At 46.8% G+C, this 21395-nt stretch overlaps 2 protein-coding genes across 8 annotated transcripts in view; both read right to left on the bottom strand.

Moving 5' to 3' along the window:
* Window positions 1-1620: 1620 nt before the first annotated feature.
* Window positions 1621-8820, bottom strand: LOC125686989 (interferon alpha-2-like). 7 transcript variants are annotated; one of them, XM_048931699.1, is made up of 5 exons: window positions 8413-8820; window positions 7234-7296; window positions 6088-6176; window positions 3343-3803; window positions 1621-1958 (listed from the first exon to the last, which is right to left on the bottom strand). In XM_048931699.1, exons 4-5 carry the CDS (start codon window positions 3759-3761, stop codon window positions 1916-1918), a joined length of 462 nt encoding a protein of 153 aa, XP_048787656.1. In that variant the 5' UTR covers window positions 3762-3803; window positions 6088-6176; window positions 7234-7296; window positions 8413-8820; the 3' UTR covers window positions 1621-1915. The 7 variants fall into 7 exon arrangements, with proteins under 7 accessions (XP_048787656.1, XP_048787655.1, XP_048787657.1 ...); XM_048931698.1 differs by lacking the exon at window positions 8413-8820 and adding an exon at window positions 7500-7761; XM_048931700.1 differs by lacking the exon at window positions 8413-8820 and adding an exon at window positions 7500-7761 and having other exon boundaries at window positions 7226-7296.
* A 4752-nt stretch (window positions 8821-13572) lies between these two features.
* LOC125686985 (sperm-associated antigen 4 protein-like) overlaps window positions 13573-21395 on the bottom strand; it is a 29166-nt gene continuing 21343 nt past the window's right edge. Inside the window, exons 3-12 of the mRNA XM_048931691.1 lie at window positions 18603-18684; window positions 17870-17937; window positions 17292-17350; window positions 17124-17164; window positions 16768-16855; window positions 16131-16215; window positions 15591-15688; window positions 14853-15014; window positions 14545-14634; window positions 13573-13747 (exon numbers count right to left, since the gene is read on the bottom strand). Of these exons, the coding sequence (XP_048787648.1) occupies window positions 13628-13747; window positions 14545-14634; window positions 14853-15014; window positions 15591-15688; window positions 16131-16215; window positions 16768-16855; window positions 17124-17164; window positions 17292-17350; window positions 17870-17930 (804 nt within the window). The 5' untranslated portion in view covers window positions 17931-17937; window positions 18603-18684 and the 3' untranslated portion in view covers window positions 13573-13627. The remainder of the gene's footprint in view (window positions 13748-14544; window positions 14635-14852; window positions 15015-15590; window positions 15689-16130; window positions 16216-16767; window positions 16856-17123; window positions 17165-17291; window positions 17351-17869; window positions 17938-18602; window positions 18685-21395) is intronic.

Genomic DNA, 21395 nt, shown 5'->3' on the forward strand with positions numbered 1-21395 from the left:
CCTGCTCCTCTCTCCAGTCCACATCTCTGATTAGAGGGGTTTACAGCTGTCCTCTCTACCTGCAAGGGCTAATCCTGGATAATTGTTTGGGAAGTTACTCACACAGATTTTGTTATACTTCTCCCCTCCCTCCCCCCCCCCCCCCCCTCCCCCCCCCCCCTTCATTTGGTTTTGTTCTCTTTCTCTCTCTCTCTTCAATTTACAAATGAAGTACAGGCACAGTTTGCAGAACATGCTAAACCTGTGGAAGAATTGCTTTGGACAGCTGTATATGACTGTGACTTCTTGTGAAAAAAATCTGCCACAGTAAAGTCTGGAATAAGTACTCTGAAGGTCAGCTGTAGCTACTCTTAAGTTTCGTGTCATATACAAGGCAGTTGATTCCAGTCTCATAAATATACTCCTGGAAACAGACTTTGCATAGATTAAATCATATGCATTTTCATTAAGTTTCCTAAAAAGTGCAGCATTGCACATGTAAAAAACATGCTCTGAAACTAGCCATGAAAAACAGCCACAACTGAGAATGTGGGACCAGAATCTGTGCAGCAAAGCACTAGTGTACATCTTTTGTGGCATTTTTTTACTTATAAGCACTCTCAGCTTGGAAAGATTTTGTTTGTCTGTGTTAAATTTTCTACCTGGATTTAAGTCTTCATGTTCACAATTTTATTCATTTCCATTTGAAAATGATTTATATTCAGAACAGTACTTACTATAAATGTCTTAATTTCCAGAAGAATTCTAAGTGGAAAAAATATTGGAAGGTTTCAGGTCAAGGGCATCATATACAGCTAACCTGGTAACACAGTGGTGATAAAATACAGCTCGCTCCAAAATACTATAATGGCAAGTGAGAGAAAGGATCTGCTGACTCTTTACATTTCTTTCTTTACCTTTCTTTCTTTGCCTTACAGACTCTCTACCTTTCTTTGAAAAACCAATGAAACACTGTAAATACTGTTTGGCATTTGCTTTTTACCTCTTTTTTGTCCAACAGCCATGTCTGTACCAAAGTCTCTATGCTTACATGAGTCTTCGAGACACTGTCTCTTTACAAATAATTTCTGTAACCTCACAGATGACTGAAAATTAATTGAAATCAAATGCTGGTTTGCAAGCTCATATCCACTGTCTCTGAGATCCTCTTCCTTTCTTCATCAATAGTTCATTTTTCTTTAAAATCCCTTCTGTACACCCAATAACAGTTTATTGACTAATAGGCAGCTGGGTGATCAAGAGAAATGCTGTCTTGCCAAAATATACACACATTTACCTGCAATTCTTACACTTGTCTATAATCTCACTTTGCCCTCTAGTGCCCACTCTTGTTTTCTGCACTGTGAAATACCCTGTTAACTGGAATACTTCAAAACATATATCTACTTTGTGATTATTAGGGATAATTGTGAACCAGAAAGGAAGCTTTTGGGGATGAGAATTTCTGAATAATCTGTGGGCTATGAATTAGCATCTTCCTACTGCAGGAAAGTGTGGCAATCCCTCATGAGAGGGCAGTTGAAGATATTCCATTCCATTTCCATATTTCAGTAAAAATGGGGCTGTTTCAGTATCAGTTTACTGCATTGCAGAAGTCTGCTAGAATGTCACAACCAGAAAACTAAACAGGCTGAATGTCCTTTTATTATACAGGCTTGCAGAAGTGCAAAAAACAAACAAGCAGTTCGTGCAAAAAAACAAACAGGCAGGAAATCAGATTTCCAACAGTCTGGCAGTGGAACTACCCCAAGTGCTGTTAGTTACAAAGCACAAAAAAATCTCCAGCTGTAGTTTTTTGGGTGGGATCTCACCCTTTTGTCTTTTTGGTTGTGCCGGATCACGGTAGCGTTGTTAGCAGATTTTCCTTCTGTTATCTCAGCTTCAGACCTGATACCTATAGCAGTCATCATTTCCTTTAGCTTGCATCCGTAACTGGCAGAGAGGAGAGCATGTCTACCCTGCAAAAGAGACCTCTGTCACAGACAGTAATTGAGATCTGGACAACCATTGCTATTGTTCTTGCCAGTTCATTTTTACCCAGACCCGCTCTTATTATTTGCACTTTGAATGCTACTATTCTGAATGGCTACAGACCACGGAAAGCTTTCAAATGTCTCATGACCAGATGCTAAAAGCAACCCCCAGCAATTTCAGCCCTCTGGGACTGAAATTTCCTTCTCTTAAGACTTATTTTGCCATCTCTCCCCTACCTCATCATGTAGAAGAGGAGAAGCCTGTGCTCAGAGATGATCGGCTTTGGCCACAGGACACAGCTGCTTTTTTTTTGTCACCTTTTATTTATTTTTTGGTAATCCAGCTGGTATGTAACTCTGTATTTGCTCTTTCTAACATACAGCAAGCAGCTACAGAAAACACAATTATCTGAAATGGAGTTACCCAGGGACAATTTCTCAAGCGTAAAATCCTATCTTATCCTCACAGAAATTAGTGGACTTTTGCCCAGTAGAAGTAGTTTATTTTGAGTAAGTTGTTTATATTGCTATTATTAGTCAAAACTATGTGGTCTAGGGGGGAACTTTGCTGGAATACTAACAGCCGCATGTTTCTGTGAATGAATTTATGAACAAATGGCAAGAGGCAGAAGATTTCATGCCACAAGAAAGCATGGCACCAAATGAAAGTGAACTGGAATGGAATCAAGTCTGAGATTACAGCAGCCAGGAACAAATAGGATGTGGCATTGGCTAATGTGGCTTTCGGATAGTTTTATGTAGAGCAGTTATTTCAGATAAGCTTGTGAAAGAAGTTAAAGTGAATTGGAAAGTTGGCAGGATGGAAAAAAAAAATAAAAAAAAAAAAAAATTCCCCAGATAGTTAGAGGAGGGAAATGTAATTTAACTAAATGTAGTAGCATGCAACTGACAAGGCAATGCAGAAACTGTAGTTATTGCAAGCAATTTTCTGCATAGACAAATTCTTCTAGAATTACTTTATCCATTTGAACAAAGCAAGTGTTAGAATGCATCAAATCTGTAAAAGGAAACATCCTTGAAAGAGAGCATACAAAACTTGAAAGAATAATAAACAGCATCAACTTAAACCAGGACCATTTACATAAACTCCTTCCCATAGAGTAACCTCGTATGAAAATTCACATGAATTATTTTACAGGTAGTGAGCACATAGGGCTTGCCAAAGAGAAGTTTACCAACACTGAAGAATATATTACATTAAAAAAAAAAAAAAAAAAAAAACCAAAAAACCATTAGCAACATTATCATTCAAATATGATCAAAGTGAACTAGAAGAACTGTTCCAAGATAGATCATAGTATTTAATTTTAAAGCTAAATTATATCAGGTCAGAATCTTTGTACCTTACTTGTAAAGCTTCCTTATGACTTTATCAATCAATTGAAGACATCTCCTCATTTCTGCACGGCTGATCTCCCAGGAGCACAGGTTGTGGTGTTTCTCTTTAAGAAAAGAGTCTATCTTTTGGAAATACTTTTTCAGTTTCAGCTTGTTGACTTCTTTACTCCAAAAATATTGAGTCTGTTTCTTGATTATGCATGCCTCCAATTGCTCAATTTGCTGATAGAGTCCATTTTGGAATTGTTCTAGAGCTGCCCCATCCCAGGCAGCTAGAGTCAGATTTTTGCTAAAGATATAGAAGATGTGTTGCAAGATTTCTTCAATGGCTACTTTAATAGTTTCTTTCTGTCTGTGTTTTAGAACCTGCTCAGGAAATCTGAAGGACATTTTCTCTCTTAGACACTGTTGAGGAAACCGTTTGCCCATTTTGTCCAAAAGTTGCAGGCTGCTTTCAATCACTTTTCTTTGCTGTAAAGGAAGGTGATTACAGGTAAGACTTGAGATGGTGATAGTGCATAACAGAATGAGGCCAATTTGTGTCAAGCCAAAAGTGTACATGATAAAGATAAGCAGCTGTGCTTCTCCTTTCCTGTACAAATCCCAAGTGATAGGCTGGATTGCTTTGAAGGTCATTCATAGGCTCCTGTTTCTCCAAAGTCCTGAAATTTAACTATTCTGTGAGAGAAGTTTTCTTTCATCATTTTTTGGTTTTTAAGGTTTTCCCCCTTGTGTATGCTTTCACACTTACCAGTTTCATTTTCTGCTTTATGACTTCATTGTCTTTTTTTTTTTTATGGCACTTTCTTTTTATTTCAGCTGAATATGAAAGAATGTGTACCTTAGATCATCAATTCCCTCTTCTTCAAAAATTCTACAGTTATACAAAGAATTTAAAAGAATAACCTACAGAAATATCTTTAGTTTCTAAATGGTTTAGCAGTGGGATAACAGTGAAACATAGCACTGTCAATGTGAAGTTGAAGATCTGTTAAATATTAATAGTAACGTCTCCTTAGCATGGTTTATACTCCCACAGTTCAGCTGAGCTTTAGCTACCTACTTTCATTCAAGGAAATCACTTTCTTTCTCCTCGTCTTTAATTCTGGTGTCTATTTGGTGACAGCAACATGAAAGACAAGCCACATTCCAGATGGCCATACAGATTTTTATGAGTGCAAATGCATAGCTAATGATGGTGAGTACAGTGTGAAAAATACTGTTTTGTAGCTGTGAATTTGCTCTCTTGAATAGTATTATTGTGCTCTTTGTATCTGTTGTAGTTTCCATGAGAATAAATAGAAGGCATTACTTTCAGAACAACCTACATATCTTAAACGTATGCATATCTGTAACTGTGTTTGTATTTACATTAAATAACAATACATGTATTTTTATATGTATATTCATATATATATATATATATTGTGGTAATTAAAAGGGGTTTGATTTCACTCTGAGACTGTAAGTGCCACGAGAATGCAAGTGCTAACATTGAAACAAATATACTTTTTAATATGAGCAACTGAGTAGTAATTAACATCAATGCCAGTAGAGCACGGGTCAGAATACTGACATTAAATGGAGAGAAAACGAAGAGAGAAGACAAAAATTGTCCTAAAATTCAGCCATTTGCTTTCTTTAGCCATATAAGTCAGGACTATTAGTGCACCTGGAAATCTCACTCGTCTTTCATTTTACTTTGATGAAAAATAGTTTTAAACTAATATTTTAGCTGTTTCTTTACCCTGCTGTGCAAACGTATCTAACTGCAGAGGAAATTTACAAAGGCAAATGGTTACATCTGTATGAAGAGGTCAGACAGACTGTTTTTTCAGTCTGAGAACTGGTTTGATTTTGTGCCGTTGTTGCAGTGCCACTCTTTGCTATATGGTTCATTCCTAGTCTGATGATCACCCTGAACAGATTTCTGATACTATTTTAGGGCTTCCTTTGTGTTAAGCATGTATGTATTCAGGAAGCATTAAAAGGTCATAAATTAAGATGAGCAAACTCCTTGGTGTCCCTGGAATTTCTTAAGCAACCTTGGGTTGGATGTACCTGCCACTACAGAATACAGAATAAGTGATTTCCTTATCATAATTTTTGGAATGGTGTTATTAAACAAAAACAGTAAGAACAGGATGGAAAGTGAATGACATGAAGCCACATCTTTTTGCTTAGTGGGAGTGTTCAATACTTTGAAAAAAATAGCCATGTATTGTATGACTGTCATTAGATAGCAAATGGCCATGGAGACATATCGTATGCAAAAATACAGCTGTAGAAAGCAAATATGTATTATAGCCATCATGAAATGAATTAAAATTTACCCAGCCCCAGAAAAATGTTTCCTACTACTACAGTATGTTTTTCAAAGCTGTAATAATGATCTTAATTCTTCTACTGATGTTACACAAGTATATTTAATTTAAATAAATAAAATTTATTTAAATTAGTTCAATTCAAATTTATTTAAGTAAATTTATTCATCTCCATTGTATCTCCCAGACATACAAGTTTTTTTATTCCCTCTTGCAAAGTATTTTTTAAAGGTTTCCCTCTCAATGGAGAACTGTAAATGTCATTCCTACTTTATTTTTTTTTATAACAACAAATCTTTCTTCCCCACGTGGTCACCTTTTTTTGTTTTTGTACTGAGCAGAGTATTAATACCATTACATAACTTACACAGTCTTCTCTAATCACCCATCCTTAATGCTTAATTAAGAAATATTTCAATAAAAGTAATTACTGGAAGATGCTGCTCCGTGATTTAAGGCTGCAGCCCAGAATGCTCTTGATCATTTCTGTGTCTGTGGTTGAAGCAAAACACACACTAACCTAGAATAAAAAGAGGAAATATGTTTACAAAGTATAGCTATATTTCCAAGTAGACATAATAGATCACTCTTGTAAAGAGTACCTACTCTTTGATTCCATGCAAACAGCTCTGCCCTTAAAAAGTCATCTTACTACACAGGTATTCATCACAAGAGTGTAAGACTAGAGATAAATATATGCAACACTTCTTCATTTCTAACACCTTTAGATTGTTCAAATTGCTTCTCCAAGGAAAGTTTTTAATCTCATTGTAAAATGCAATGAATACTTGGGACGAGTATTTGCCATCCCTTATCACATGTTTTCTTTTATCTCAGGTACGAATGAAAGCAGTAAATCATTCAGGCTACATTCCTGCCAGCAAATGGAGCGGCACACAGGAACATTCCAGCAAAATAGGAACATGGATTATCCGATCAAAATAAGCAGTTCCTCTCACCATTTCACCTACTCTAGCTGTCAGTTTCCTTTCTCCGTTAACTTGTTAAAACCACACTGATTTTAACAAGTCAGCATGCCACCACCAAGAAGTCCAAATAGGCTCAGCTTGTCACCATACATGGTATCTTAAACAGGGAATTGTGCACTAATACCATCCTTGCAATGAGTGCACAAGGATAGGTAAGAAATTTATATATTTGCTTAAATTACAAAATCTGAAAATACAAAGAATATCTGAACATGCGAAGAATATGTCAAGTAATTTAAAATGTTTACATCACAATTAATTTAGCTCGTATACTACAATTAAATTCACACTTGATTTCACAGTCTGCACTGAGAAGTTAAGATCTAACTCAGCCATGTGATGTTTCCAACCTGCTGTCCTGACTCCTGGCATTCTGTTGACCTGTCCCAATCCAATTAAGTTGTTTTATCCTATGCTGAACTAATTCACTGAAATAATTTGTGCACTTGATTTAGCAAAGTGCTCACAGCCTGTTGGAAATATCCAGATAGTTTATCAGGATGTTATCTCTGATAAAGCAAATTTTATTCACAGTTGCAATGGTGGGCATCCACAGAAAACAACATTACATTTTTTATACCTTATTACCTCTTTCTCCCCTGGCTCCTCATTGGCCAAGTACTTCAGGTTCACAATCTTCCCAACGCTCAACTAAACATATGGACACCAGATAAACATAAATTTTTGCTAGCAAAGCATATATTGTTAATTATTTAGCTTCTAACATTTGCTCAGTGTATAATCAATGAATATTAAGATGGTATAATTACAAAATAAACAAGAGAAATAGGCAAAGCAGATACGATAACAAAGAGACTAGATAGAAAACTTAGCCGTATCCTGGGCTCACTTACAAAACTCCAATGGAGTGGATCTCCCAAAGAGATCCTTCCTCACTAGCAGTCAGCTCTTCAATGGGTCTAGGAGAGGTGCAGCCAGGCTCCACTCCTTCCAGCAGCACAGGTGAATTGCCTCCACCTGTGTTTCCATGGCTGACTCATTGCTCGCCTCAGGTGATCAATCAGAGGTTCAGGCCATGATAACAGTTCCCATACACTCACTCAATACTTGGTTGTTATTTCTGGACATCTGCTTGTTCTTGTATACAGATAAGTTTGGAAGGAGGATAGAGGGGAGCATCTTGATGCCTGCCTATTGCATCCCAACCTACCCATAGAGCAAGGCAATCCAGCCTTGTGTGGAAGCCCTGGCTTCTTTGATGTTGTTACATCATTTTTCTTTCACTGAGGGTCTCTTATCCAAACAGAATAGTCTTACAATATGCTTTCTAGTCCACAATACTATAGCCGTACTACTGCAGTTTTGCGAGCAAGAATTAATCACACAATTCAATTACTATATTTCTAAAATATGCTACTAACATATATGGCATTTCTGCTTTTTCACATCAGCCATTTTAAGGACAAGTTACAAATACGCTGTGCTCTACTTCTTCAGATCAGTTCCCCCTTCTCATTATCTAATGCAGAAATAACATTTCATTCCTTAAAGTCCTCATGAGAGCAGCTGAGGGGCCAGGAACAGTGGTGAGACACCCCCACATGTATAATGAGTGACTGGCAGCATGGGAACAGAGCGGGCAAAGAAGACTGGAATGTCAGTAAGGATGTGGGCAGCAGTAGGTGAGAGTGCAGGCAGAGAGTAGGTAGAGTACACAGGGAGGAAAACATCTTTCTATTGAATCAGTATAGTGACCACCCCTGTAGTCAGAGGCTGAAGCAGAAATCCAAACTGGATGGCCATTACCTTCTTATTCAGATGCATGGACCCAACAGAACTCCAGACGAGCAACAAAGCTGCCCAGAACTTCCACCGCAGGGAACTCCAGAATCTGGGCTTGCAGATGCTAGGGGAAGGCAGCAGGGAACTGTTCTCAGGTGGAAGGTCTGCTCATCGTAGTAGTTCAAGGAGGAGGTGGAGAGACTAAGTAGCATCAGGGCATGTGAGCAGGAGATTGATTGGTGAGGTAACGCTCTGGGTGTCCCCAGAGCGTGCTGGAGTCCATACCCTGTCATTTATTGGGCTGAGGTAGGGAACCAAAAAGATGAGGAGGGTTGAAAGAGAGTCCAAGTTAACTTTACAGGCAACCTCCCTCCCTACCTACCTCATTTCCCCTGGGGCTCCTCCGTAATAGGTTTGAGGCTCTGGATCTTAAGAGAGAGGTAGCTGAGCTTGTGGTGGAAAGCCCATCTACAAGCTCAAATAGGAAGAGGCAGTTGATACCATGCCTGAAGACTGCCTCTGATAAGAAAGAAAGAAGGGTAATTATAGTAGGCAATTCCCTTCTGAGAGGAACAGAGGGCCCAGTATGCAGGGCTGACCCTCATCAGTTATGGTTTTATGATTTCTGATTATCAGTATTCCACATCATAACATCATGTAATGCACTGGGGGTTTGACTGCTGATACTCAAGTTCCGGGTGCCTGTCCGGAGGAGAAGAACTACATTTCCCCAGGAGGATTTGCAGTCAGCGAGGAGATATAACTCTGTGCAAGGTCACCTGATGTTCTCTTCTTCGCCTGCGCTTCTCCGTCTGCTCTTCTTCATTGGCTCAACCGGACTGCACTTCTCACCTCAGCGTTGTGGTGAGCCCTATCCACCTTTCAGACACACACTCTCTCTCTCATTATATTTTGCTGATACTATATTTAGTAAATTAGTTTGTTTCACCTCAGATCGGTTGGCGCTGTTTTCAATTATTTTGGGGTCCCCTGTTTCCTTTTTCCAGAGGCACGGATCCGTGGATCCCTCTGCCCTGCTTGTCACAGAACTGGGCCAAACCAGCCCGTAAACCGTTGACATCATCATAGGAAAGTCTGCAGTCTGCCTGGAGCCTGGATCAGGGATATCACCAGGACACTCCCCAGCCTGGTGTGCTTGACAGTCTGCTACTGATCTGATACTGATTTTTGGATGAGGATATGGGACAGAATAGAAGGATCCAGTCCATAAATGCTTGGCTACGAGACTGATGCTACAGGCAGGGCTTTGATAATGGCTGGTTTTATAGTAACACATAGGAAAGGTTTATCTCACAGAGGCAAAAGGGTTCTGGGACAGGAATTAGCAGGGCTCATCTGGGGAACTTTAAACTAGATTTAAAGGGGGATGGGGCTGTAACTGGATTTGCAGTGGTGGGACAGTGGGAGCCTACCACCCCCCTGGGTGAAATCTGCATGTTCAGCTCACTCCCCAGAATTCCTGTACACCAATGCACGCAGCATGGGGAGTAAGCAGGAGGAGTCAGAAATCTGTATTCAGTCAAGAGATTATGATCGGGTGGCAATTACAGAGACATGGTGGGACAGCTCACGTGACTGGAATGTGGTCATGGATGGCTATGTCCTTCTCAGGACAGACAGACTAGCTAGGTGAGGTGGTGGAGTTGCTCTTTATAGGAAAGAGCAACTGCAATGTATTGAGTACTGTCCAGGAATTGATGAGGAGCAGGTTGAGAGTTTGTGGGCGAGGAGTAAGGGGCAGGCCTGCATGGGTGATACTGTTGTAGGTGTCTATTACAGGCCACCCAATCAGGACAAGGAAGTTGATGATGCCTTCTACAGGTAGCTGGTAGCAAGTTCACAATTAAAGGCCGTGGTCATCATGGGGGGAATTTAACTAGCTGGATGGCCTACTCAGCCAACCATTCACAGTCCAGGAGGTTCCTCCAGTGCATTAAGGATAACCTCCTGATGCAAATGGTGTTTGAACTGTCTAGTAAAGGGGCACTCTGCATTATCCAGAGAAAGCCACAAAGATGGTCAGAGGGTTGGAGTGCCTATCCTAGAAAGAAAGACTATCGGGAGTGGGCTTTTTCAGCCCATGGGGAGTGGGCTTTGTCAGCCTGCAGAAGGCTTCAGGGAGACTTCACTGTGACATTTCAGTACTTAAAGAGAGTTTATAAAATATATGGCAGACCCAGCATTTCACATGGTCAGAAAGTGACAGGACAAGGGTGAATCATTTTAAACTAAAGCAAGGCAGATTTAGAATAGATGTTAATAAGAAAAGTTTTACTGAGAGGAACAGGCTGCCCAGAGAAGCTGTGGATGCTCCATCTCTGGAGGTGTTCAAGCCCAGGCTGGATGGGGCCCTGGGCAGTCTTAGCTGGTGGGTAGCAACTGTGTCTATGAAAGGTAAGTTGAGACTGGACAATCTTCATCTCCCTTTCAACACAGTACATTCTGTGATCCAATGATCTTCAGTGTTTATCTGAAAGAGTGTTTCAGCGATTGTGGAGTCCTAGAGGTTTTGCAGTTGCTCCCAGATTTGAATGGAAGGCACTTTTCTCCCTCCTGTAAAAGCTTGATCCACCTGGCACTTCTGAAGAACCCCATGTTCAGACTAACCTATACTGCCAAGTGCTGTGAATCTACAGTGGCATTTCTCAGGTCTGCGCACTCCCATGATGGTTGTCACCAGTTCCTTATGCACAGCACAAAGTTTCTAAGTGTGTGTGTTGGCACAAGTCCCCATGGGCTGGTCTGGAGCATGTGGTCACCATGTGTCTGGCAGGACAGACAGCAGCACTTTGGAAGTCACATGGAGAAAGGAAAGCAGCAGTATACAGTGTTGCATGGTTATGATATATCCTTGGGGCAGAAAGTGATTAACCCAACTAAGACATCAAGATGTTGCAAGAGGAATAAGCTGCTCTGAGAGCGCGTGAAAAGTGACATCGCTTTGTACCGAGCTAGCAGACATGCACCAGATCAGATTTTTAGTTACTTTGCTTCCTCTTTTTAAATGCTGTTCTTAAAATGTTTCCAAATATCCCTGGTGAATGGCATTTCTTCCCATTACCTTTCTTGCGAACCTGGGATGCCTTAGTTCCTGCTTGCTCCCGAGTAACTCTATAGACATGCACTTTGTTGTGGTTCTGTGATCTTTGTTGTCAGTATTCCACATCAGAACATCATGTGGACCAGTGTTAGATCGACGAGTTAATGAACGAGTTAATGTTCTGGTTCCCTTTACCCCCTTTTACAGGCACTTTGAGTATCCTGATGGGAGGGGAGGGGGCAGCATGCCCAGAGGACCTGGCGGGAAGCGGAGGTGGGCTGGAGCTCCGGGCAGAACCCGAGCATCTGCCTCTCTCCATCAGCTGTGTCAGCTCGCCCACAAAAAAGCACGTGCTTTCCCTTGCACTGTCGTGGTTTGACTCACATTTTGGATACTCATGTCTCTCTCGTTTTCTTTCATTTGGTTAAATTCAGTAAATCACCGTTCCACCTCAGATCGTTGCCATTGTGTTTTCATTAAAGCTACCTGCTAGCTCTCTGCCAGGTCGCAGCAAACCGTTTGTACCCCTTCCTTTTTTTTTCTTTTTTTTTTTTCTTTTTCGCTGGGCCTGTGCCCCCTGTCACATACTTATATCTAGGGATAACCCCGTGACAACTTTCAGAGAAACTCTGTAGTGTGAGTGACACACAGAACTTAAGTGCTGATGTGAAGGTTGTTTGCTTTCTGTGGTGTAGGAGGAGAGACAATAACTTGCACTGCTTCTCTTCTGCCTAACTGCTCTTTCCCAGAGGGGAATTGGTCCAGAGGGTTGGCAGTAAAGGGATGGGTTGACTCAGAGTCGATACGTGAACAAAACAGAAGTGAAGACTGAGACATTTCTCCTAATCTGTTCCTGAGTTTGGAATGCAGTCTGTATAAAACTGTGGTACTATGTGGTTTTCCTCACCAAATACTTGGGGGCTGATGCTGCTCCCTCACTTCAGAAAACCTTATTTGATGTTTCACAGAAACTTTGAAATCAACACAGAAAAAGTGTGAACTACTCGTTCACGTGTTCAGCTTCCACACTCCTCAGAGGATCAGAGTGTCTCAACTTTGGCAGAATGTTTAGGTATTCTGTAGGACGACGGGAGGTGTGCAGAGCTGTTAATAAAGCCCCCTTCATTGATCTGAGTCACAAGGGAAAGCAAATTTCAGCTAACACTCATGGAGCAGATGTTGGTCTTAGGAGGACAGTCTTACTCTTCATAAACAATGCAAGAGAAAGAGCTCTTTTTTCGCTGGCTTATTTTGTTTGATTCTTAATTAGTGAAAAATCACAATTGGTGACTTACTCATTAGAGTCAAACATTAAAGAGCTGTTTGCTGTCTTGTTGCTCAGTATGCATAAGTTAATTGCTGCTACAGAAAGACAGTAAAACTCCACTTCCTAAAGCAACGCTGAATTTGCATTGCTAGTTATACTTGCATGTGTCTGGAGGCCAGAGTCTTACCAATACATTTCAGCCCTGTTTAATTCCAGGCCACGAAATTCAATTCTGCTCCGCACAATACAAAAGGGATATTAGGAAAGGGACAACAAAGCAGGTCAGAAGGTGGAAGGCATATCCTCGGAGAGCTCAGAAAACATGGGTAGATGCTCTTACGCTGACTGGTAGTAAGGATGCCTGCTATGGGACTGTGGAGTTCCTGCGCAGAGCATCCAAAGGGAAAGCTGTGAAACAGCTCTGTGTTGGCTCTGGGGCCAGGTGGGATCTGTGTGCAGAGAGCATCTCTGGAGCTCCCTGAGTGGCAGAACTGGGAGAGGAACACCCAGGGGAGGTTCCCGTGGGATTTGGAGTCAGCAACAGCAGCAGCAGCACCATGGGGGCTGGGTTTGGGGATGCACCACCTGAGCCGCTTCCTCAGCTGTGGTGGGTTTCTAAGCCCCGTGCCTGTTGCAACACCCGCAGCCTTCACAGATGTCCCTCACAATCCTCCAGACAACACAGCGCTAGGGCGCCGTCATCTCCTTTTGCTTGGTTCACTCGCATCCATGGGGCAGAAGCAAAGTGAGGAACGCCCAGTTCCTCAAGTAGAAATGGGCTGCTCAGAGAAAGCCTGTGAAAGAACACCTTCTGCATCACAGCAAACGCACATCGCTGAGGTGGAATAATTTGGTGTTTTATTTTTTAAGGAAGCTGTTTTTAGAATGTCTCCGAATGTCCTTAGTCGATGTCATTTCATTCCCGCACTCTTGCCATGAACCTGCACCCGATAAATGCACGTGTGTCCTGCATTTCCCCAGTTGCTGAGTGTGACGAGCTTTATATGCCAAAAGGCTCTGGGGGTCTCGGTCTGAAAAACAAAGAAGACAGGAGACTTCACTCCTGGCCTGGAAGCAACCGCAGCTGCCTCAGTGCATTTCCTTGTCAGCACGGTGATGCCTGCTTGGGAGCCAGCTCCCTCCTTGGCTGAGGAGGAGGCTTTTCTCTGCTTCCCTTCTCCCGAGCAGCCCCACTAAGGCCCCCCCCGCTAACAGAGCCAACGTCTGGCCTGCGGGAGCAGGATGAGCAGCAGTGGAAGCTTGATGCCACGTGGACCCAGAAGACGTGGGGCCTAGCAGACATAGAGCTGCCAGGCGCTTTTGTCCAGCTCACGCTTGCTTCTTGCCTTTTCACTCTTCCCTTCACCGTGGACTCTGTGTGGTATGGCTGGGGAGCACACCTGCACGTGGGCTGTCTAGGAGTGCCAGCGCAGACAGCAGCTCCTTCACCTGCCTGGGCCACAGATGCCAACCGGCCACTCACTGGGAACAGGGCATGCACGTGGCAATGTCTCCTGGCTCTCACCACCTGACACCTGCATTTTAGGGCATTTCCCAGCACGTGTGGGTTTGCAAGGCTCTGCCCTGCCAAAAGAGGTGGGCACTGCTGGGGAACTCTGCGCTCCTGCTCCTGGCCCAACGTGGCGCTCTCCCTGCTTCATTTAGCTACCCTGCCATGTCATGTGCTCTCGGCCCTCTGAACCTCAACATGTTTTTTGCTAGCTGGTGCTGGACCCCTGCCTTGGCAGGACTGCCCCCACTTCTCCTGCCACTGACTTGCTGCCAAAGTGGTCTGGAATGGTCTCCTGCCCGCACGCAATGACTGTACCTGCAGTTCAAAGGTCTGGGACAGCTCTTCCCTGATATTATAGGTGAATTGCCCAAGCAACTCTTCGTTCTCTCCTTCCTTGTCCAGTCCCTATGAGATAAAGCACAGGGCAGCAAGTCAACACGTGTGTCACACCTGGGCCGCCGGAGCTCCAGCAGCTCCTGCAGTTCTGCTGCAGGATGTGGTGGGGCTGAGTCTCCCCTGGAGCACTGCTCAAAGGACGTACTGGTCCTCTTCTCCAGTATATTTCCTAGCAGAAGCCTTTCCCGACAGCTACGTCCCATCCCCATGTACCAGCAGACACTTACAAAGACAGCAAAGTCACGGGGAGCGCTGCTGATGTGCCACAAGGTTGTGTCCACCGTGTGCTGCACAGTGACTGCAGTCGGCTGGACTTCTGTGGGCAAGTTGAAGACAATCTGGCTGTTAGATGTTTTCATAGGCCAGCAGTATCCCGGGGAAGTGTCCAGCTGAAAGCAGAGAGTAGGAAGTCATGAGGCGCATGCTGCTGCCTGTGCAGCCAAAAGCACAGGCAGCACTGAGCATGTGAGCTGCTTGGGTGCTGCAGGCGGCAGGCAGGGAAGCAGACACGCCCAGCTCTCTTGCTGGCATGGGAAAGTTCCCATGGAGAGGAAAATATCCGTTACGAAACATGGGATGCCCCACACCGGAGTCAGGGCTATGCAGAAAGATCCCAGCAGCTCTGCATCGTCCCCTGCCTCCAACCCCTGCCCAGCCCAAACAACAACGATCAGAGCTGACAAAGGCAAACAGGGTGCCCGAGAAGATTCCTCACGCAGCCCTGACCACGGGATAGTGGGATGCAGGATGTAGCAGCACAGCTCAGCCCAGGTCAGCCTGCCTTCAGAGGAATGCCACTGGCTCCTGGTAAGCCAAGCCCCGAGGGAGGCCTCAGGAGCCGGGCACCTGAGGAGCACCGTGGGCTTGAGCAGTGCTGCAGAGGGGCCTGAAGGGAGAGTCCCAGGGGCCTCCCCCGGCTTGACAGGAGGGAACAAAAGCAGCACTGAGGATCTCTGCTACCATACCTGCTCAAAGGTCTCCAGCACGTTTGAAGCGCACAGGACCCAAGCCACCCTGCAGTACCATGCAGACCTGGATGATCTCTGCAGGTCCATGGAGACCCCTGAATTGAGAGGAGAGCAGATGACTGCCAGGGGCCCAGTCTCCCAGCACCTAGTCGGCTCAAGCTATCTCTGTCTGCCTGCTGACAGCATCCCTCTCTCAGGTGCACAGAGATGAGGTTTGTGGACAGTGGCAGGCAGCACGGCCCTCTGCGAAGGGCAGCAGGCTCAAGTCAAGACCGCACTGCGTGAGGAGAGCTAAGAGCTCAGGACCTGGTTTCAGTCCCTGAGAAATCTCAACCAAGTGCAGTAACTCCTGTCAGGGGTGTGCCAGGGGCACCACTGCAAGGAGCGAGGGCATGAGGGGGCTGAGCCACTGAGCCCAAGGGAGCTGTGGTGCCACGGGGAATTGGGCCAGGTGATTTAGTCTCATCCGGCTCTTCCTCCTTTGGCAGCGCTGAGCATAAGCCCAGTGTAACAAGATGTGCCTGTCTGGGTCCATACCTGCACTCTTCAGAGCCCGGTCAGACTTGGTGAAGCAATTTTCCCGAGGCCTCACAGGCACTGCTCCTTTCAAGACCTGGCATTCCTGGGGAAGACAGAAAGCAGCACAGGAGATGAGCACGTCAGCGGGCTGCCACGTTGCACCACTGGGTTCTGTGTCAGAGCTAAGAAACCTTTCAGGAAGCGTCAGAAAGCAAGACACAGGCCTCGTCTGCAGGGGCCCTCAGGCTCTTTTCATCAGGAAAAGGGAAGGGCTGGACAGGAGTTTTTGTGTCCCCCGCCATAGTATGGGCCTGGGCACCCGTTGTCCACCTCCATTCTCTCCAGATGCACTGTGGCAGGCTGGGATACTTCTGGAAGGGCACCCAGGTGTCTCCACTCTCTGGGAGGACACCAGAGCTGCCAGAGGTCCTGGATAACCAGGACAACAATGCGGGCAGCTTTCCAGCAGCAGGAGGTGGCCCGGTTAAACGTGACAAAAGAGAAAGCCTTTGCAGAAGGGGAGCTCAACCAGCAACGGCTGGCACGAGATGAGTGGCTGGGGTCAGAAGGCAAATCCCACAGGCAGCCCCACACACAGAAGTGCCCTGCCCGAGGCTCTGCTCATCCTAGCCTCTTCCCTAAAGCTCAGGATCACCTTCATCGCAGTGTCACACTCTTCAGCCACGTAGGACACCCCCTCCCTCTGGTTCTCAGTCCCCTGGGTTTGCTCAGTCGCCGAGTTCCTGCAAACACACACAAAGCAGATGTTGTCAGAGAGCTGCCCAGCCCCTGAAGTGCACTCAGAGCTCACCGATGAGCAGACGCACAGACACTCCTTTGTGCTTCCTTTCTTTTCCCAAGCCTAGGACTGCCTCCCATCACCACCGTGTTTAATAAAAGGCACAGAGGGAACGGCACAAGCCCTGGGGATTGTGCAAGGCAGCGCAAATGGCAAGAACTCGTCTGCCACTATCCCACCACGAGAGCAGCAGGTCAGATGGGGACCCTTACCCTGAGTTCATGAAGCGTGGATCAGTCTGCTTCGACAGCATCTGAAAAAGAAAGGCCATTTCCATTGGAGCACCAGTCACTGCTGGCAACAGCAGGACACGTGCATTTGCCCACCCACCACCTACAGACGTCCTCTGCGGAAATTCCCTGTCAGTAATCGTCACTGACCTGCAAGAACTCCTTTGTCAACGATTCTCTTGCCAGCAATAATCCACAGTAAGCACCAGCTGTCATTTGAAACACAGAAAGTTATTTCACTATGGTTTCTAAGGATTGCCACAGGCCCACTGTCTCCCCCCCAAAACCAAGGTGCAAGATATTCCCTGAGGAAGTGGGGGACTGGGGCAGAGACCACATGGCTGCAAGAAAGGATCCTCTTCTCCAACCCTGACTGTAAAGCACGAAGCCTTTGTGCTGCCACTGCCTCTCCCTGCCTGACAGCGAGCTTGGAAGGACATGGACAAGGCTCCCTTTGTAGCCTTGGCTGAGCAGAGCACCACTCTTACGTTGACTGGCATAGAGGATGAAGGCTACGGGGCTGTGGCTCCAGCACAACAGCGTCCGAAAGGAAAGCTGTGAGTGGCCCTCGAGCCAGGCGCGATCTGCGTGTGAACAGCGTTCGTCTCCGGAGCTCCCCGAGCGGCAGCAGTGGGAGGTACGAACGGCCCCGCGGGTGCTCCAGCGCCTGCCCACACGCTGGAGGTCCCATCTAGCGTTTGTTCTGCTGGCAGCAGGCAAATACTCACCGAAAGCAGACAGAAAGGCCAGGAAAAGCAGCACGCAGACCCCAGAGTTCTTTTTGGCCATCCCTTGCCTGAAAAAGAAGGAGTCGCAGTGTTGGCAGCGCTCAGGGTTCGATGCAGACCCCTTCTCAGGGGCATCTCCTCTTACAAGCTGCGAAGCAGCAAGGTGGGGAATCCGCTGCTGGCAAAGAACAGCCAACAGAGCAGCCTCCAGAAGGAGAGGGGCTTTCCTCAGCTACCTCCAGCACCACAGGCAAAACATGCCAAAACCTGGTTCCAACAGCACCTTCAGGAAGGGCACTGAAGTAACCCAGGCAGGAAAGCAGACCCGGCAAGTGAAGGCGGTGGCTCATGGGAGCTCCTTGCTGTGGGCTTGACTTCTCTTTTGCAGAGGAGTCAAATCTCCTTCTACTGGAGATGAAGAAACGCCTCCTGCTTTGAGGTGCCCTCCACAGGCAGGCTGCAGCCGTCTACTCCTGGCCTCCTTCAACTCCTGCTGCCTCTCACCCTCACATCCCAGCCAGAGGCTTGGATGAGAAGTTTTGAGCTGTGTCAGGTGCGTGCACCAGGGCTTTGCTGCCATTCCCTCCTCAGCCGCTGCCATGGCTCCGGAAGCACGGAGCTGCTGCTGGCAGGAGCCAAGTTCTTTCTCCTGGTGGGTAGCACCGCCAGCCTGGCCTGCCCACCCCGACCCACGGAGACCCCCAGTACCACATCGCGCAGGTGCTGTACTCACACAGTGGAGATGCTTGTGCCAAAGAATCTCTTGAGGGAGACCAGGATCTGAGAGTTTCTCAGATAATTTCTGATGTTTGTCCCTGGCAAAGAAAGGGGAGAAAGAAAAAAGTCAAGCACGTCCTCAAAGCATACCAGACAGGACCATGTCAGACCCTGTAAGAAGGGCTGGGAGCCGGTGCGGATCACAGCAGGGGCAGGGGCAGGGCTGCGGCTGCGTCCTGGACAAGGGGCAGCTGGGTGCACCCTGCGAGCGGGACTCCGAGGGCTGCTAAGGATTGCCTAGCAGGCACAACGTGACGGCATGTTCGAGGATGGAGGTCAGCCCTCAGCTTGCAGCCCCAGCTCCTGAGGTACTGGGGTGCCCCGTGCTGGCCAGAACGTTCCCCAGAAACCTGGTGCAGCAAAGCAGCCCTCAACTTACCCTCACTGTATACGGCACTGCTTCTGCAGCTGGCTGGCGCTGTCTGGGCAACCGGAGAGGGGATGGAGCTGTGGAGGAAAATGAAAAGCCCTGCTGTGCATCGTCTCCACACCATGGGAGCCGTGGCCAAGCGGGACTGACCAGCCGGGAGGCCCCGGCCAGAAGAGACATCTACCTGTTTCCTGGGAGACAGCTGCTCTCCATTTCTGCACCTCTCAAGTTGCTGCCAGCCCTTCCTACCGCCACCCTTTGAGGGGGCCTCTGTGCCCCTCTTAATCTCTGAGGAGACTTTGTCCTCCTCATGCTGTGGAGGAATCAAGCTTTCCCCCTCTCAGTGTCCCCTTCAGCAGCAGGAACGTCTGCGCAGAAGAAGGCCACTGAGCAACAAGCCCAAAACTGATCCGCAGGAGAAGCGCGCCTGCCCCGAGCACACAGCCACAAGGACACCACCGCGAGCTCCTTCCACACGCGTTGGCAGCCACGGCCAACAGTGCCAGGTGGCGGCTCAGTGGGGCAGACTGTGGCACCCAGTCCTGACGTCACAAAGGCCTGGGCCTGCACAGCATCAGCTCGTGTCTATGACCTCAGCATCGGGGCTAGGGCTCAGCAGGGCAGGGAGGTGGGAGACCCCGCCAGTTTCATGGTATGTCCGCCCTCGACAGCCCTGGTGGGCCCAGCTAATTGTAGCCCAAAGTTCGTGAGCCATTTCACTATCACCAGATATCTCCATGGTGTGCTGTCATGGGCTATACCTGCGCTGCAGAAAGAGATCAGCTTGGATCCTGCATGTGGGACCAACAGCATCACGGTACTTCCATGAGTTACCACAGAAACCGTTTTTTACTCTTATTATTAAATCTTGGCTTGACTTTGAACTCCTGAGTATTCTGGATCGTATACTGCGAGAAATGTGAGCAACATCGTGAGATGTACTGGTACAAACCAGTTCTGTAGTTTGAATGCCAGGCAGAGGGGGAGGCCAACTATGAGAGGCTGTGCCAGCATGGCGTAGCAGGTAAAAACTAAAGAGAAGAGGAGGAGGAGAACGCGGAGGGGCTAACCAAGCAGCAAACAGGGATGGGACATCGGCTGAGGGAATGGGGAGCCTCGCACAGGCTGTGAGGCTGGAAGTCCTCGGCCAGTGAGGGAATGGGAGAAAATATGCACTGGGAAGTAGTAAATAGAAACTGTTGGGTCACTCTGATCTGACGCGCCCTTGTCAAGTTCACCCGCTTTTGTAAAAGCGCGTAAGGAACTGCAGTTCCTAGCAAATTTCACCTAAGCCCCAACTACAATACAGTACAATACAATACAAGCATTTCTCACACGGTGAACACGTGTGCCACACCTCAACCAGCAACGCTTGGCAGGAGGTGAGTGGCAGGGGTCAGCTGGGAAGTCCCATAGGCAGCACTCACAATCAGTGCCCTGCCCAATGCTCTGCTTATCCCTGCCTCTTTCCCAAAGTACAGGACCACCTTTGTCCCAGCGCCAGTCTCCGCAGACAGGCAAGTTACCTCCTTCCTCGGGAACTGAATCTCTTGGGCTTGTTCACTCGCCAGGGAGGGCAAGCTGCTGCGGACACACAGGTCAGAGAGCTGCCCAGCCCTTGACAAGCACTCAGAGCTCACAGATGAGCAGACACACAGGCACTCCTTTGGGTCTCCCTTTCTTTGCAAGCTTAGGGAACCTCCCATCACCTCCACATTTAGCAAAAGGCAGGGAGGGAAAGGTATGAGGCCTGGGCACTGTGCAAAGCAGCGCAAATGGCGAGAGCTCATCTGCCACTATCCCCCTGAGGGAGCTGCAGGTCAGATGGGGGGCTCTTATCGTAAGCTCGTCAGGTATGGAGCAGTCTGTGACGACAGTGCCTGCAAGGGAAAGGCCTTCCATTGCAGCACCAGTCACTGCTGGGAGCAGGAAGATGGATGCATGTGCTCTACAGATGTCCTTGGTGGGAATTTCTTGGCTTTCACAGAATCACACAGAATCACAGAATGGCCAGGGTTGGGAGGGACCTCAAGGATCATGAATCTCCAATCCGCACGCAGGGCCACCAGCCTTCCCATGTAATGCTAGAGCAGGCTGCCCAGAGCCCCGTCCAGTCTGGCCTTGAACGCCTGCAGGGACGGGGCATCCACAACCTCTCTGGGCAGCCTGTTCCAGCACCTCACCACTCTAACCTTGACAGTGACAAATGACTGCCATAGTCCCAGTGTCTCCTCCCAAACAAGGGTGGAAGACCTGCGGGATGGGTCAGAGAGCACATGGCTGCAAGCAGGGTGCCTTTTCATTTGCTTGGGAGCTTGTCACAGCCCTGGTCTCCAGGTACATTCAGCACCCAACAGCTACCCCAACTTTCCCTTCTCT

This window comes from Lagopus muta, chromosome Z (assembly GCF_023343835.1).
Source record: "Lagopus muta isolate bLagMut1 chromosome Z, bLagMut1 primary, whole genome shotgun sequence".
Taxonomy (NCBI): Eukaryota; Metazoa; Chordata; class Aves; order Galliformes; family Phasianidae; genus Lagopus; species Lagopus muta.

Coding starts and splice junctions, on each gene's coding strand:
- LOC125686989 (XM_048931694.1), bottom strand. CDS start 3,968: ATGACCTTCAAAGCAATCCAGCCTATCACTTGGGATTTGTACAGGAAA. Junction 1,959..3,342: donor GTCATAAGGAAGCTTTACAA/GTAAGGTACAAA, acceptor TCTCTTTTGCAG/GGTAGACATGCTCTCCTCTC.